At 41.9% G+C, this 17,659-nt stretch overlaps 3 protein-coding genes across 3 annotated transcripts; 1 reads left to right on the top strand and 2 right to left on the bottom strand.

Annotated features, from left to right (window-relative positions):
* The first annotated feature begins 376 nt into the window (after positions 1 to 376).
* On the top strand, positions 377 to 859 carry LOC138888094 (uncharacterized). Its single transcript, XM_070169905.1, has one exon. The coding sequence runs from the start codon at positions 377 to 379 to the stop codon at positions 857 to 859; it is 483 nt and encodes a 160-aa protein (XP_070026006.1).
* Positions 860 to 15,564: 14,705 nt separating this feature from the next.
* LOC138888093 (uncharacterized) lies at positions 15,565 to 16,494 on the bottom strand. The gene is made up of 3 exons (XM_070169904.1): positions 16,248 to 16,494; positions 15,990 to 16,163; positions 15,565 to 15,893 (listed from the first exon to the last, which is right to left on the bottom strand). Exons 1-3 carry the CDS (start codon positions 16,492 to 16,494, stop codon positions 15,565 to 15,567), a joined length of 750 nt encoding a protein of 249 aa, XP_070026005.1.
* A 153-nt stretch (positions 16,495 to 16,647) lies between these two features.
* LOC138888092 (uncharacterized) lies at positions 16,648 to 17,433 on the bottom strand. Its single transcript, XM_070169903.1, has one exon. It carries the CDS (start codon positions 17,431 to 17,433, stop codon positions 16,648 to 16,650), a length of 786 nt encoding a protein of 261 aa, XP_070026004.1.
* Between the last annotated feature and the right edge of the window lie 226 nt (positions 17,434 to 17,659).

Here is a 17,659-nt window from a genome sequence, read left to right as displayed (position 1 = left end):
GCCCAGAGGTTCAGGGCCTTATACAGTCTATTGTGATGCATCTCGTATTGGACTTGGTGCAGTGTTGATGAAAGATGGCAAGGTCATTGCCTATGCTTCGCGGTAGTTGAATATTCATGAGAAGAACTATCCAGTTCATGATTTGGAGTTGGTAGCCATTGTTTACGCGTTGAAGAATTGGAGGCATTATCTGTATGGCATGGCATGTGAGGTGTTCACGAATCACAAGAGTCTTCAGTATTTATTCAAACAAAAGGAGTTGAATTTGAGGCAGAGGAGGTGGTTGGAGTTGTTAAAATATTATGATATCACCATCTTATATCATCCGGGAAAGGCCAATGTGGTGGCCGATGGTTTGAGTAGGAAGTCATCCAGTATGGTCAGTCTTGCTTATATTTCGGTCGGTGAGAGGCCGCTTGCTTTGGATATTCGGTCTTTGGCCAATCTGTTCGTGAGGTTGGATGTTTCTGAGCTCAGTCGTGTGTTGGCTTGCACGGTTGCTCGTTCTTCTTTATTGGAGCGTATCTGTGATCGGCAGTATGATGATCCCCATTTGTGTTTCCTTAGAGACACGTTGCAGCATGGAGGTGCCAAGCAGGTTACCTTAGGTGATGATGGAGTTTTGAGATTGCAGGGTCGAGTTTGTGTGCCTAATGTGGATGGGCTCCGAGAGTTGATTTTAGAGAAGGCCCATAGTTCCAAGTACTCTTTTCATCCGGGCGCCGCTAAGATGTATCAGGATTTGCGGCAGCATCATTGGTGGCGGAGAATGAAGAAGGATATCGTCGCATATGTGGCTGGGTGTTTGAATTGTCAGCAGGTTAAGTACGAGCATCAGAGGCCTGGTGGTTTATTTTAGAGGATTGAGCTTCCCGAGTGGAAGTGGGAGCAGATCACTATGGATTTTGTTGTTGGACTATCGCAGACTCGAAGGAAGTTCGACGCAGTATGGGTCATTGTTGATAGGCTGACCAAGTCAGCGCATTTCATTCATGTGGCAGTCTCCTATTCTTCCGAGAGGTTAGCTGAGATATATATCAAGGAGATTGTTCGTCTTCATGGTGTGCCCGAGTCTATCATTTCGGAACGAGGTACGTAGTTTACCTTATATATCTATAGAGTAGTTCATCGAGAGTTGGGCATGCGGGTTGAGTTGGGCACAACGTTTCCTCCTCAGATGGACGGGCAGTCCGAGCTGGCTATTCAGATTTTGGAGGATATGCTCCGAGCTTGTGTCATTGACTTTGGAGGCTCGTGGGATCAGTTTTTTCCCTTAGAAGAGTTTGCCTACAACAACAGCTACCAGTCGAGTATTCAGATGGCTCCGTATGAGGCTTTATATGGTAGGGGTGTCTGTCTCTGATTGGATGGTTTGAGCCGAGAGAGGATCGGTTGTTGGGTATGGATCTGGTTCAGGATGCCTTGCACAAGGTCATGATCATTCAGGATAGGCTTCGTACAGCTCAGTCCAGTCAAAAGAGTTATGTCGACCGCAAGGTTCGAAATTTGGCATTCATGGTCGGTGACCGGATATTGCTTTGAGTGTCGCCTATGAAGGGCATGATGAGATTTGGGAAGAAGGGCAAGCTTAGCCGTAGGTTCATTGGCCCGTTTGAGATTCTTGATCGAGTGGGAGAGGTGGCTTATAGACTTGCGTTTCCGCCGAGTTTATCAGCCGTGCATCCAATGTTTCATGTGTCCATGCTTCAGAAGCATCACGGTGATCCATCCCATGTGTTAGATTACAGCACTACCCAATTGGACAAGGACTTGTCTTCTGAGGAGGAGCTGGTAGCTATTCTAGACCGGTAGGTTCATCAATTGAGATCGAAGAGTTTTCCTTCTGTTCGTGTTCAGTGGAGAGGTCAGCTCGCTGAGTCATCGACCTGGGAGTCCGAGTCCGTTATGCGGAGCTGTTATCGCCATCTTTTTCCCGACTCAGGTACTTCCTTCTTATGTCTGTTCGAGGACGAACGATTGTTTTAGAGGTGGAGAATGTGATGACCCAAAAGGTCATCACTTGTGTTGCAAGTGCATTCAGTGTTCTGAGGCCTAAAAACCTCCCTTTTACCCCACCTTAATTTGAGTGCGTGGTCCGGACCTATATCCGAAAAGCCTTCTATGTGAAAATAAGAGAAATAGAAATTCTAGAAAAAGAATTAATGTTTGAAACCATTTTTATCGGGCTCGTATTTTGTTTTCGGAGCCCGGTACAAACTTTTTATAGTATTTGAAAGATAACTGTGAAATTTGGTGAAAAACGAAGTTTATTTGACATGAGTTGGACTTCCGGTTGAAGAGTTATGAACTTTGAGAGTTCTTGATGAAAATGTTGAGTTTTGAGGTTTAATTCATGATTTTACATGTTATTTTGATGATGTGATCGCACGAGTAGGTCCATATGATGTTTTTGAGTTAGTATGCACACTTGGTTTGGAGTTCCGAGAGCTCGGGTGAGTTTCGGGTAGGTTCCGGGATGTCTTAGGCTTAAAAACATAGTTGTTGCAGGTTCAGAGAAGTGGAAAGCCTCTGAACAGACCAGTGCGGTCCGCACAAAGAGGAATGCTTCCGCGGAGGGGCTTGTGCAGCCGCACTGGATTTTGTTCGGACCGCAGTGAGGGCTTTGCGGCCGCACTAGATTCTGTGCGGTCCGCGGTGAAGACATTTCACTGGTCCGACTTCAAAAGCCTATATCTTTTTATCTACAAGGAATTTTAAGATGATTCAAAAACAAAAGTTGTAGCCCTACGTGTCTAGTTTTCCGAAAGATAAAGAAATCACAATTTGGATATCTATAGATAATGTTATAGCTAAATTAATAGAACATGTCACTGCAGTCAACTTGGTGGGTTGTGCGGTTGCACTCCGTTTTGTGCGGACCGCACATGGGGTCTGAGAGGGGTATACCAAAATGGAATTTTCAGTTATTTTTCATTTTTCAAAACCCCAAAAATATAAGAGGCGATTTTTCAAACAACCTTTCTTCTCCAAAACATTGGTAAATGATTTCTAACTCATTTTCCTTAATCCTTAACTTCTTTTTACAAAATTTCATCCTAGAATCAATGATTTTCAAGGGGGAAATTGGGTATTTGGGTAGAACCTAGGTTTTTCAAAAAATGGGGATTTGGACCTTGATTTGATGTCCGATTTCAAAACAAATTATATATTTGGGTTCGTAGGGGAATGGGTAAAACTTTAAAATATTCATTTTCATACAGTGGGGTTGATTCATTTAGCGTATATTGACGTAATTAAGTAACTTGTGACTAGATACGAGCGAATTGGTTGTGGAATCAAGGGGTAAAGCTATAGTTGAATCATGAATTGTGTTCGTGGCATCGAGGTAAGTGTTTGGTCTAACCTTAGCTTGAGGGATTAGGAGTTGTGTCTTATTTACTACATGTTTATTGTGGAGTACGACGTATAGGCATGGTGACGAGTATCTATACGTTGTTGTCAAGCATGCCCGTGAGTCTTGTGTTATAATTGTTATGACTTCGTTGTGGTTTATTGCGCTTCATATGTTATTATCACCATTGTTCCCTTGCTGGGATGTTTGTTTGATATTAGTGATCCCTTGCCGGGATGTTTGTTTTGATAGTATTGTTGTCTTGCCAGAATGTTGTTGAAATATCATTGTTTCCTTGCCGGGAAGTTGTTTTATTACTTTTGTTCCCTTGCCGGGATTACTTGTGAATATTGTTGGTTGTACCAGGTAATGGGTGGTACGCCTACCACAAGATATACTGAAATGGGAGCGGGTGGTACGCCTACCACAAGATATAATAAAATGGGAGTGTGTGGTACGCCTACCACAAGATATAATGAAATGGGAGTGGGTGGTACGCCTACCACGAGATAAATGAAATGGGAGCGGGTGGCATGCCTGCCACGAAATAAATTAAATGGGAGCGGGTGGCACGCCTGCCACGAAATAAATTAAATGGGAGCGGGTGGCACGCCTGCCACGAGATACAGAAAATGGGATCGGGTTGCACGCCTGCAACAATATGTGAAAAGAAAGTGATTGTTTTCCTTACTCTTGTTGGTGGGTGGATTTTGATTGCTTTATAGTTCTCTTGATGTTCTGTTTTACCTATTTTCCCCGAAGCATGTTTCCCCTTCCCATCTTTATTTGTTTATTCTGCTTTACTTTCCGCTGTATATTATATAACTGCACAGGTTTACTTGGTAGTCTGGTCCTAGCCTCGTCACTTCTTCGTCGGGGTTAGGCTAGACACTTACCTGCACATGGGGTTGGTTGTGCTGATACTACACTTTGCACTATATGCAGATCCCGGAGAAGCTTTTGGATCGTAGTGTGGAGGCTACCTTCAGTCCACGCGGAGATCCAAAGTAGACTTGTAGGCGTCCGCAGGCCCTGGCGTCTCACTCGATCCCTATTTCCTGTTTCATTTTCCTTTTATTCAGAAACAGTGTACTGTCATTTTCTTTAGACTTTGTATGTAGTAATCTCTTAGATAGTCTGTGACACTGTGACACCAGGTTTTGGGTAGTTAAGGCTTAAGTATTTGTAATAGATGCATTTTTCGTAAATCTTATGGTTGTCGTCCGCTTAAATTTGAATTTCCGTTGTTACCATGTTATCGTCTTATAGTTGTTAAAAAGAAATAATTGGTTAATGAAGTAATTAGATTAAAGGTTTGGCTTGCCTAGCTCATATTAGTAGGTGCCATCACGACTTCCGAGGGTGTGAAATCTGGGTCGTGACAGAAGTCCAACAAGTTATCTTTCTTAGTATTTTCTCTAGTAAGGGTTGACACTGAATTACTGAGAGTCTTTTAGTGCTTAATGGAACTCCAAGATATCTTATGGACAACTCCCCTTTGTCAAATCCCAGCAGGTCCAGAGTTTATTGTTGCATATTGAGGTTCACCCCTCCAAAGTATACTGAACTTTTGTTTAGGTTCGCAGCGAGGCCTTATGCTTGTGAGAACTACTGGAAGCACCCAAATAATAATCGAGCTGACTTTAGATCCACTCTACAGAATAGTAATAGGTCGTCCGCAAAGCTAAGTGGAACTATCTGTAGTTTGGCATATCTAAGATGATACTTGAACTCAATGTTGTGCTGCAATGTCTTTAGTAATCTGCTCAAGTACTCCATGAACAGTACAAAGAGAAAAGGGGACAAGGGTTCACCCTGTCGCAAGCCCTTCTTGGCTTCAAATGGCTTGGTAAGGCTTCCATTTATCATAATTGAGTATGTGACAGTACTAATGCACTTCATGATCTATTTAGTAAATATGGTAGGAAATTTCAATTCATTCGATACTTGCTCAAGAAATACTCACTCCACTGAGTCATATGCCTTCTACATATCAATCTTTATCATGCATCTAAGGGAAATCCATTTACCCCATATGCTTTGACCAGTTCATGGATGAGGGCAATATCGTCAATTACTATTATCCCAGGTACAAAGGCTCCTTTACTTCTATTGACCAGATCATCTATCACACCTTGTAGTCTACTAGTGAGAATCTTTAAGATGATTTTGTAAAGAACAGTGTAATAGGAGATTGGTCTATATTGCTTCGCGCTTGAAGGATGTTTTACCTAAGGTACACGGGTAACTGTTGTGAAATTTATGGGTTTATACAATTCACACGTGTCAATAAAATCCATAACTACATTAGTAATATCTTCTCCTACAATGGGTCAAACCCTATTGAAAAATAGTGCAGTGAAACCATCACATCCAGAGGCCTTTCTATCATTGATTTCTCTGATAGCCTTATTCACTTCCCCTGGTGTTATTGGAGAAATGAGCTGCAGTTGTTGTTCTCTTTTAAGTACAGGGCCGTTCCTCATTGTAGTTTCCTGAATACAAGGCAGATGATAGGTTGAAGAACCTAATAAATGCTTATAGTAGCAAGTTGTTTCCTCTTCAACAGCTTTGTCATTATGTAGAACCCTTCCATGTTCATCTACCAAGCTGCTGATATGATTGTGAGCTTCTCTGTCCTTCATACAGGAAAAGATTAGTGTTTGAGTCTGATAAGCTCCAACCCTGCACCACTATATAATGGCGAGGAGTGGTCGATGCAACTTTTACCCGAAAGGTCGGGATCGATTTCCACAAGGAGTTAATATTGGTTAGGAGTTGGGTTTCTATCAAATCTAGCTATGCGTGTTGCTTTTAATTGCACTTCTAACCATGCTTGGATTTGTTGCTATTCTACTTTTAAAGCTATTAATTGCTGAAAATAATTTAAGTACAAAACTTTTGTAAAGTTTTCTTAATTGATAAAAAGCACTAGGGAAGTGACTGACACCTAGGCGAATATCTAATGGGATCTAAAATTTAGGACAGGCATGTTACATTTGTGGTTGTGATATAACCTTTACACAAAATTACTCATTCTATATCTCTCAGTAGTTTGAGTGACTTTGCCCTAATTGGCTTTCTCAAGACCAATTGGGTGTTCAAACAATGCAAGTAAAATTAGCTCAAGTCGGGTATTACTATCTCAAGGTTTAACCCTTTAATTGGGGCTATCAATCTCTTAAATTCACCTCAGTTCCTTGTTAACCTAATTTTCCTAGACTTAGTCCCTCTTTCTCAAGAAAAGTCTAAGTCATAAGGTACGAATCAGTGTTTGCAACCACTAATTCTACAATTAAAGCATGAATCAAGCTAAATATCACTAACCTATAAACAATTAAGCCCTAAAATGGAAGACCCATTAAATATCCACACTACGTTTGGGTCACAACCCTAACTAATGGGTTTAGCTACTCATAATCAAGATAGAAAACAAAGATGAAGATGAAATATAAGCCATAAAAGTTGATTACAAGAATAAAACCTAAGAATAGTAGCTAAAGCTACTCTAAAATTACTCAAAGTGGTAAAGTATAGTTGTTCACGAGCTCCCTGATACAAAAGATGACCTATAAATGTGAAAAGGATCTATTTATACACAGCTAAATTACTGGACAAAAACACCTCTACGGATGTTGTTCTGCTGTCAGCGGAATATTGGGCGCCTCAGCGCATGAACTTTCACGGCCGCGCAAAAACAAGCGCGGACCGCATTTCTTCAATTCTGGACTGGGACTGGGCTAGGTTTCGCAGACATCGTAAATTCTATCGTGTCAGCATTGGCTTCAATCGTAGTCGCATAAAACGTTCGCGACCCGCGTTCCTCATTTGAGCTCATCTTGCAAGGCCTCTGAATCTCTATCTCTCCCTCAGCGAAATTTGCACCGCGGCCGCGTCAGGTATTCCATTGCGCACGCTATTTCATCTCAGCGAAATTTGTACTGTGGCCGCGTCAGGTATTCCATTGCGCGTCAGGAGAAAAATGCCTTCTTTGGATCTCAATTCCGCGAACAATGTAATTGTGGCCGCTTTAGCGGTGGACCTTCCGCATTCGCTCTTTTCCTTCGCGGTCAGCGCTTTCATCTCAGCTTTGAACTTGTGCAATTTTAACTCTTTCATGAGTTAGTTATGGCTTTCTTGCCTCATTTTGACCAAACCCTGCAAACAAGCACAATAAGTCAATTTTCGGGAATACTTTTACATATTTTTTATCCAAAACCTAAGCAAAAGAGAGTATAAGATACGCTAGAATTCGTAGTTATAAACTCCCCCAAACTTAAGTTTTTGCTTGTCCTAAAGCAAACAAAGTAATTCCCACCTCCACAAGATAAAAGAAAGGAAAATTTCAGGTGTTCTAAGGTAACTTCATCAAGCATCAATTGGGACTAACAATTACCGTCAACAGAAATGCATTATCAACAACACACAACCTTTATTAGCACTATGGCTCTAGTGTGACACAAGAGCATCAAGAGTTGACTTAACTCATCAAGGAAGCTCGCTCTACTACGTAGGTCGTTGTGGAACCAAACTCTTTCTCCTCCACTCTCCATGAGCAAAATCTCACTTAAGAATTGAAGCACTCAAAACAAGGATTGTAAAGAAGCACACTCGTCTCTCACAAGGGAATGTCACAAGTTCGACTCTAAGTACCATAATCTTGCCCCTTATATGAATCACTACTAATGTAAGCTCACTCAACTCAAAATCATATAGGGCTTTTGCGGGATATTAATGAAGGATTTTGGTTCAAAGTAGGATATATTGGTCTATGAAGGTTTCATCTTTCCTTAAGCACTTCATTTTCTCATTTCGGCTCACACTTTCTTGACTTTTTAAGTCATTTTCTCCTTCCTTAGGGGACTAGAGAGACACACTGTCACTCTTTCTCGTTCATGACAATCATTTTTATGCTTTCTAATCATTCCAAGCCTTTCATCATTGCTTTTATTGAATCCCTTCATTTTTCTACATTATTCACTTTCTTTTTGACTTTTTGTCTTTTCTTTCTTTTTCTTTTTGCCTTCCCTTTTCTTCATTTTGTACCTTTTATCACTTTTGCATTCCTCGTCTATCCCCCCAAACTTATGATTTTGCTTATTGTACTAAGGAAAGATCGGGTTCCAAGAGAGGGTCATTTTAGAACGAATAAGGGCTTGTATCATGGTTATTGAAAGAATAAAGGCTACGGCTCAATGGGGTTGACTAGGAATATCATATTTGGTGGGCTATGGATGCTTTCAAGTTTTAATTTGGATCAAGGAGAGCCTATAATCATTTCTCAAGTCGAGCTACACTTAGAATTTCGCCTAGACAAACATTTAGGGCAAGTTATAGACTTATTGGCAAGGGACTTGGACTTGCAAATAAATACCTCACCACACAAGCGATTGGATTGCTAAAGAGAACAGAGTCAAGGGCCCATAACAACCATATCTAAGATTGAGCAACACAAATGGTTCTAGAGAACGACTCGATGATTGTTTAGTCAACACAAGAGTCTAAAGGTCACAACTTGCACCATTCTTTTCAAATCAACTTGTTTCTAACCATAAGGTCAAAGGTAAATATGTTAGGCCCAAGTGAAGCTTTTCCTGAGACACTTTTATTCTTTACTGCTATTTACACAAAAACATAAAGAAAACGGACTCTAACCCTTAAGAAGGTTGTCATGCCATCCATCATCGGGAAGAGCCACCCGGTTTACACAAATTCCACCTTTGGAAAGAAACATGGCATTAAGAAAACCAAAGGCTTATTGATCACGAAAACATGTAAAAGTAAGAAACTACAAATAATAAAAAGAAACTACTATATGAAATAAGAAGCTATGCTATTAAGGAAAATTGCAAAAGAAGTTATAAAGCAAAATACAGAAAGTAAACTTAATATGTATAATAGGAGATTGAGAGGAATATACATAAAAGGGGAATGAATATATACATGGAAAGGTAACTTTATATACATACCAAAAGTACGAAAATAAAGTACGATAAGTAAAAAATAAAGAAAATAAATAGTATCAAAGTTATTACAGACCAAAATCCGAATCATCATCAAAATCAAAATAAGGCCACCCCCAAATAAAAAAGTAGCATTGTCCTCAATGCTATCAACAAAAATAGAATAGGGGAAGAGTAAAGAAAAACTCCCTATGATGCTTGTGTCTGCATGGGGTCACTCGCTGGGTCCTGTGGCTGGCCTGAGTCACCTCCCTCGGGATCCTCCAGCTCAATCTCTAAATCCTCAGTCTAGGGATTGCCCCTCTCCTCATGGGCTCTTTATCAGCCTCTTGCTCTGGTACCTGTGCTGTCTGAGCTGCTGGAACTGGCTCCTCCAAGAGTAGGTCTAATGGGATGTCTGCAGATGATCTAATCTTCTCAATCTCCTTGCGCGACAGCTTTACGGACTCCTTTGAGGCCCTAATCTTTTCATCTTTTTCGTTTGTTTGCCCAGTTTTGTGATTGCTTTTCCCTAAGCATCCAAAGTGGCCATGATAAACTTCGGGTTGTCCAGGAGCTTCTTCTGATTGTCCAGAAGCTCCTTTAGTGATTCCTCCACTGAAGCAGGCACCTGAGGTTGTGTCGGATCTGACTGAGCTGCCACTGTGCTGGATAGGACAGACAACTTTGATATAACTACCTGTAACCAGTTGTTTATACTGGAAAGAGTTTGGTTAACCCTCAATGCAGTCAGAGGTATGCTGATAAAGAAGGCATAGATGTAGATGGTCCGGATGGAGGATGTGGCATGGCAGTGGAAGGCTCGGAACCAGTGTCCACCACCCCTGGCTCTTCAGACTGGCCAGTGAGGTGCTGGCTTTGCCCTTGGACTTGGGGTTGTCTGGACCCTGAAGGCTATACCAGGAGAATGGCTTCTTTGGTTTCACCTTAGTGTCAAAGTCCCTTCCTTCGACTTCCTAATCCTCTAGGCACATGGTGAGGAAGTTTGAGAAAGGGTATGAGCTCTCATCTTTTCCAACCACTCTAGTGATCACCCTGACCATAATATTCACGACGTTGATCAGGTACCCTTCCATGATATCCCCCACAATAATAGCCCAGGAGACCGGCATATCAATGTCATGTGTAGTGGGGTCAAAATGGCTACACACAAAAGTTTCCCAGCCCTTCGCCTTGAAGCTCAAAATGTTCTTGTAGATCGGGACCCTAGGTATCAGCCAAGATGGAGTAGTCCCCGGAAGAGCAATCACTGATGCAAGCCAAGGGCGGGCTAACTTATCCATAGCCACATTCTCCAGATACAGGGACACATCCTCATCATTGAATCCATTATAATCATTTAAGGTCTTGTCATCAAACTTAATCTTCTTGTTCCGGACTTTAGCCAAAAATGTGCCATTTTTTATGTGGGCAACATTCACGTCAAATTCCTTGACAGAGTGTTTATTGGCATCTGGTAAGTTGCTGGTGAAGAACTGACACCTCACTCTCTCATTGAAGTGCCTTTTGACATTCAGGTTGTGAGGTAGCAGATCTCGCTCAATAAAAACCCTCTCATGTTTAAGTGACCTCTAAGTCCACCACTCTCGAAACTTGTGGTAGGCTTTTTCACTCATAAAACGTTCTTGACATACCACAAGGTTCTTTGATCTCGTCAATCCTCCTGTCTGGGTGTCACCACCCCTCCCGTCATCAGAGATCTCAACATCTACATCAATGGGGTCTGCTGGTGAGGCCAAAGGTGTAGTATGAGGAAAATCTAATGCTAAAGACTCACTACTTTCCTTTGAGCCATCAGAGGACTCAGAAGAAGCAGGAGAAACAGGGGGGTTTAGGCTCGTCTCTCAATTGGAATTTCCCTTGAAAGTCTGCGGGAATATTGGTTGGCACTGAATCTCCTTCTGAAACTTCCCGGGACAGGGCATATTCACTACCCTCAGAATGGGATGCGGCATCGTCCGCAGCTTTGATGGTTTTCCGCAGTTTCCCTATAGATTTCTGGACCACTAGTGGTAACTTGGTCTTGCCTTGTCCTTCTCTTCCCCTACCTCGGAAGGATTCAGCCCTCCCTTTTTGTGTATCACCGGCACCACTAGATCAGACTATTGTCTGCAGAGAATAAGCCATGAAACAAGTCAGAACAATGTATCAATCATATGGTTAAGCATTGTAGTTGAAGCTAAAATATTGCACATGGAAATAAAGCATAGCAGAGGACTTGCATATACTACCTCTTAGAATCAGGATCCGCTGACCGCAGAAAAAGAGGCGCGGGCATGTAAAGGCAACTGCGGATTGCGAAAAAAGCACCGTGTCCGCGAAATGTTGGGAATCAGACTACCCAATCTCTGAATCAGAGGTACCGCTGAGAGCAAAAAAAAAGAAACTCGACCACGAGACTTGAAACATGGTTGGCGTAAAACCGAACACAACCACGGAACCAATTTACCAACTCTCTCAAACTCATAACGCTGACCACGAAAAAAGAGGCACGGCCGCGTAAAGTCAATCGCGAACCACGAAAAAAAGCACCTTATTCATGGACCTACAAATCACTCAGCTCTTACACAGCATGAACGCGGACAGCGCAATTTGGACAACTGTCCACGAAATACTACGACCAGACGAGCATTTTTTATTTCTCTTAGACCTTGGGTTTCACTTTTTTGGTCATTAATAGGTATCAATTACACCACTAACCACTACTACACATGCACAACAAGTATCCTCGTGAATTTTTAGCATCAACTAATTAACCCTAACTATAAAGAAACAATAACATAAAGATGAAAGAAAATAAAGGAATAAAATTAACACAACTAATCGAGCATACCAGTTGTGAGATGTGCAGTAAAAGACTGACTCTTGAGTAATTGAGATTGAAAGACCATAATATGAGGATGAACAGTGCTTTTAGGTTCAGTGGGAGTCAAGGGTTCGAAAAGGGAAAAAGGGCTAATAACCTTCTATTTATACTAAAAAGTACAAGGACCCACAGACCTTACCTGGTGCGGTCGCGAAATTCCAGCGCGATCTGCGCTTTTACCTTTTTGAAGGGTTGTTACCAAGAGGGAACCGCTGAGAGCAGAAATGTTGGCACGACTGCGGAACAGAGTCCACTGACCGTGAAAATGCCACCGCGAACGTGATTGAAACTTCAGAGAGGTCATATTTTAGACTTTTCAAATCCGCGTCCTCTACCAATTCACGCCCCCACAAAAAAGCTTTCACTGACCACAGAATTTTGAGCGCGGTCAGCGGTCCAATTGCATACTTAGCCAAATTTTCCAATATTGTCCTGCATTACATCAAACATTCCTACAAATATCTTCACAACTAGTTAGTCCAAAACAAATCCTACACTAAGAAGAAAATCAAAAAGAAGAAAAAACACATAGGTTGCCTCCCAGGAAGCGCCTGGTTTAACGTTGTGGCACAACGCATGTTACCATCATCATTTGAAGTTGATCAAGGCCACCACATGGATGTCATCAAATTTTCTCATGTAATGTTTGACTCGGTGCCCATTGACTCTGAAAACTTCACCATTTTTATTCTTCAAATCAAGAGCACCAAATTGAGTTACATGTACCACTTCAAAAGGGCCAGACCATTTTGACTTGGGTTTTTCCGAAAACATTCGTAATCAAGAGTTGAATAAGAGAAGCAAGCCACCCTCCTTGAATTCCTTACTCTAGTCATACTTGTCATGTAAGTACTTCATCTTTTCATTATACAAGGACGAGCTAAAATAGGCATGAAACTAGAACTCATCAGTTCATTGAGTTGCTCTACCTAGAGATTTGCTGCAACATCCCACTCAAGATTTAACCGCTTCAAAGCCCACATGGTCTTATGATCTAACTCAACCGAAAAATGGCATGCTTTCCCAAATACCAACCGGTATGGAGACATACCCATTGGAGTCTTATAATCAGTCATGTAAGCCCATAAAGCATCATCCAGTTTCCCTGACCAGTCAATCCTATTTGCGTTGATAGTTTTTGACAGTATGCTTTTTATCTCACTATTGGAGACCTCAACTTGTCCACTATCCTAAGGATGATAAGGGGTTGATACCTTATGATTGACACAATACTTTACAAGCAAAGTATCAAATGCCCTATTGCAAAAATGAGAACCCCCATCACTGATGATTGCCCGAGGAGTGCCAAACCGTGTAAAGATATTCTTCTTAAGAAATGCCACCACACTCTGGGCTTCGTTGTTGGGAAAAGCCACAACCTCAACCCACTTGGAAACATAATAAATGGCCACCATAATATAAGTGTTGCCACAAGAACTCACAAAAGGCCCCATGAAGTCTATGCCCCACACGTCAAAAATGTCAACCTCAAGAATAGTGGTGAGAGGCATTTCATCCTTCTTGGAAATTCCACCAGCTCTCTGACACTCATCACATCTCTTGACAAGATCATCATCATTTTTATACAGAGTAGGCCAATAAAAACCATAGCTAAGAACCTTTGAAGCAGTTCTCGCCCCACCATGATGACCACCATAGGACGAGGAATGGCAAGCATCAAGAATACTCTTTTGCTCCTCTTCCAGAACACATCTCCGGATCACACCATCATTAAAAATCTTGTAAAGATAAGGCTTGTCCCGGTAATAATCCAAGATGTCCCATTAAGCTTCTTCCTTTAGTTAGAAGAGAGCTCACTCGGAACAATGTCGGTCACAAGAAAATTAGCCACATCGGCGAACCAAGGCATACTATTCAAAGACACTTAGAGGAGTTGTTCATCCGTGAATGCATCATTAATTTCGAGACCATCTTTGGATCTCCCCTCCTCTTCCAAGCAGGACAATTGGTCTGCCACTTGATTTTCACTTCCTTTTCAATCAACAATCTCTAGGTCAAATTCTTGAAGCAACAAAACCCATCTCATCAATCTAGATTTAGAGTCATTTTTGGTCATCAAGTAATGGAGTATCGCGTGATCAGTATGAACAATCACTTTGGAACCCATGAGATAAAGCCTAAACTTCTCCATTGTAAACACAATTGCTTGCAACTCTTTCTCCATCATCGTATAATCAACCAGGGCATCATTCATAGTTTTGCTTGCATAGTACACCGGATGAAATATTTTTTTCACCCTTTGCCCCAAGACCGCTCCCACCGCAACGTCACTAGCATCACACATGAGCTCAAATGGAAAGCTCCAATTGGGTGCAGTGATGATGGGAGTGGTAGTCAATCTATACTTGAGAAGCTCAAAAGCTTTCATGCACTCATCATTAAACACAAACTTTGCATCATTTTCCAACAATTTGCACAAGGGATTTAACACCTTGGAGAAGTCCTTGATGAACCTTCGGTAGAACCCCACATGCCCAAGAAAGCTCCTCACTCCTTTGACGAAAGTAGGAGGAGGGAGTTTTGAAATCACTTTAATCTTTGCTTTATCCACTTCGATACCATTCTTTGAGATCTTATGGCTGAGGACGATGCCCTCCTCGATCATAAAGTGGCACTTTTCCCAATTAGGCACTAGATTTGTCTCTTCACATCAGTCCAACACTTTGTCAATATTACCCAAACATTCTTCAAAAGAGTCACCCACAACACCAAAATCATCCATGAACACTTCCAAGAAGTCCTCCACCATGTCCGTAAATATAGCTATCATGCACCGCTAAAATGTAGCCGGGGTATTACACAACCCAAATGGCATTCGTGAAAATGCAAAGGTGACATAAGGACATGTGAAGGTGGTTTACTCCTGGTCCTCTAGTGAAATCATAATCTGGTTATAGCCTGAGTGCCCATCCAAAAAGTAATTGTAGGAACGCCCAGCAAGTCTATCCAGCATTTGGTCAAGAAAGGGCAATGGAAAATGATCTTTGCGGGTCACTTTTTTCAACTTCCGATCATCCATGCATTCCCTCTATCCGGTGACAGTCCTAGTGGGGATCAACTCATTTTGATCATTTGTGACCACAGTCATACCCCCCCTTTTTCGGCACACATTATACCAGTGAAGTCCATGAACTATCGGAGATGGGGTACACAACCCCTGCATCTAGCCACTTGATAACTTCCTTCTTGACCACCTCTTGTATAGCCTCATTCAACCTCCTTTGATGTTCCATGGAGGGTTTGGCATCATCCTCAAGTATAATCTTGTGCATGTAAAAGGCGGAGCTTATCCCCCGAATATCAGCTAGAGTTCATCCAATTGCCTTATTCCTTTGTTGGAGAACCTAGAGGGTGGCTTCTACCTACATGTTAGATAAGCATGCAGAAAGAATAATAGGTAAAGTTGAACAAGGGCCCAAGAATTCATACTTGAGGTGTGGAGGCAAAGGCTTCAACTCCAATACGGGAGGTTCCTCGACTGAGGGCTTTGTTGGTGGAGTCTTTCTATTCTCAAGATCTAAGGAAAGTTTACGGGGCTCATAGGAGTAAGAACCCATTCCTTGCAAGGAATTGACATACTCTACCAAGCCATCATCCTCAGTCACATCATGGTTCACCAGTACAGCTTCCAAAGGATCCTCCACATTGATCATGGCACTCGTGTCATCAACTATCACCTCCGTCACCAGATCTAGAAAAGAACAAACCTCAGTACTGTTAGGCTACTTCATTGATTTGCACACGTGGAAGATAACTTTTTCGTCACCCACCCGGAAGGTGAGCTCACCTGCTTCCACATCAACCAATGCCTTCCATGTTGCTAGAAAAGGCCTTCCTAATATTATCGGCACCTCATAGTCGACTTCGCAGTCAAGAATCACAAAATCAGCAGGCAAAATAAACTTGTCAACCCGGACAAGAACATCATCAATAATACCAAGTGGCATCTTCATTGTTCTATCTGCCATTTGCAATCTCATTGAAGTAGCTCTCAGTTGACCAATACCCAAAGTTTTGAATACAGAGTAAGGCATCAAATTTATACTTGCTCCAAAATCACACAAGGCCTTTGCAAAATCCGCACTCCCAATGGTACATGGAATGGTAAATGCACCGGGATCTTCAAGCTTTAGAGCCATCGAGGGCACAATGGCACTCACTTGATGAGTCATTTTGATGGTCTCACAATCCATAGATCTCGTTTTAGTTACCAAGTCTGTCATAAACTTGGCATATCCCGATATTTGCTCAAGAGCTTCCACTAAGGGCACATTGATCGACAAACTTTTCATTGTCTCAATAAACTTCTTGAACTAGTTTTCATTCTTCTGCTTTGTAAGTCTTTGAGGATAAAGTGGAGGAGGCTTTGGAAAATGAGCCTTAGCTTTAGGCATTACCGTTTCCGGTATGTCTATCACGTGTTCCCTATACGGGTTCACGTCATTTTAAGTCTCCTCCTCATTGTCATGAATATCAATTCTCACCTCACCATCCAAATTCTCTTCACTCACTTTCTCATCAACTATTGGATCATCGTCATTTTGCACTTCAACATCATCACTCACAACTTTCTTTTGCTTGGAGGTACTTGCTTCACTACCTCTACCGCTCCTTCTGGTCACCGCCATTGCATGGCCAATATTGTTCCCACCCTTCAGGTTCACTACCGTGTCACTAGGTAGTGTCCCCCTAGGGCGAGTGTTCAAAGCTTGCGAAATCTGGACAAGTTGGACCTCTAAGTTGTGGATAGAAGTATTATGGGATGCCAATTGGGCATCGGAGTCGGCGTTCTTCTTTATCATTTTCTCAAATATTGACTCAATCGGTCCCATCTTATTTTTGGACGAGCTTGGACCTTGTAATGGAAATGGAGGCGGATTGTTTGGTTGTTGAAACATTGAAGGCATTTGAAAACTCGGCCCCCGATTACCTTGATTATCGTTATTCCAACCTTTTTGGTTGTTGTTGCCACCCCAATTGCTATTGTTACCCCAATTCTGGTTGTTGTTCCCCCAATTGTTGGAGTTATTGTTGTTATTGTTCCAATTACCTTGGCCTTGGTTGCCCCAAATTTGATTATTCCCTTGAGATCTCCATTGTTGATTTGGAGCATTACCTTGTGGTCCTTGATAGTTGTTGGCATACAAAATCTCTTCATTTTGCTCACCATGCCCATCATCTTGGTTGTAACCACTACTACCTTGCTCATATTGATCTTGATTGTTTTGCATTTGTTGCACATGTTGTCTCCTCTTGTTTATCAATAGATTAACCTATTCCATTGCGTTTACTTGCTTTGGTCCCTGAATCTGCTGAAGCCTTGCTTTGGCTAACTGGTTCATGGTTGTTGTCAACTCAGTTATGGCTTATCCGTGGTCTTGAAGTTCTTTGTGAAGATTTATGACATGAGGGTCCCCCTGAGGAACATTTGCCTGACTCTGCCAAGCTGAGGAAGTG

Source organism: Nicotiana sylvestris, chromosome 3 (genome assembly GCF_000393655.2).
Source record: "Nicotiana sylvestris chromosome 3, ASM39365v2, whole genome shotgun sequence".
In the NCBI taxonomy this organism is placed as follows: Eukaryota; Viridiplantae; Streptophyta; class Magnoliopsida; order Solanales; family Solanaceae; genus Nicotiana; species Nicotiana sylvestris.
This window is presented reverse-complemented; position numbering and strand designations above follow the sequence as displayed.

Bases quoted from the DNA above. Each gene is read 5' to 3' on its own strand.
- LOC138888094 (XM_070169905.1), top strand. From the start codon at position 377: ATGGTCAGTCTTGCTTATATTTCGGTCGGTGAGAGGCCGCTTGCTTTG.
- LOC138888092 (XM_070169903.1), bottom strand. From the start codon at position 17,433: ATGCAAAACAATCAAGATCAATATGAGCAAGGTAGTAGTGGTTACAAC.
- LOC138888093 (XM_070169904.1), bottom strand. From the start codon at position 16,494: ATGAAAAGTTTGTCGATCAATGTGCCCTTAGTGGAAGCTCTTGAGCAA. The intron at 16,164-16,247 runs GTATAAATTTGA...TGCAAATGGCAG, and splicing joins CTTGTGTGATTTTGGAGCAA to ATAGAACAATGAAGATGCCA. The intron at 15,894-15,989 runs GTGAGCTCACCT...GTTCTTTTCTAG, and splicing joins ATTGGTTGATGTGGAAGCAG to ATCTGGTGACGGAGGTGATA.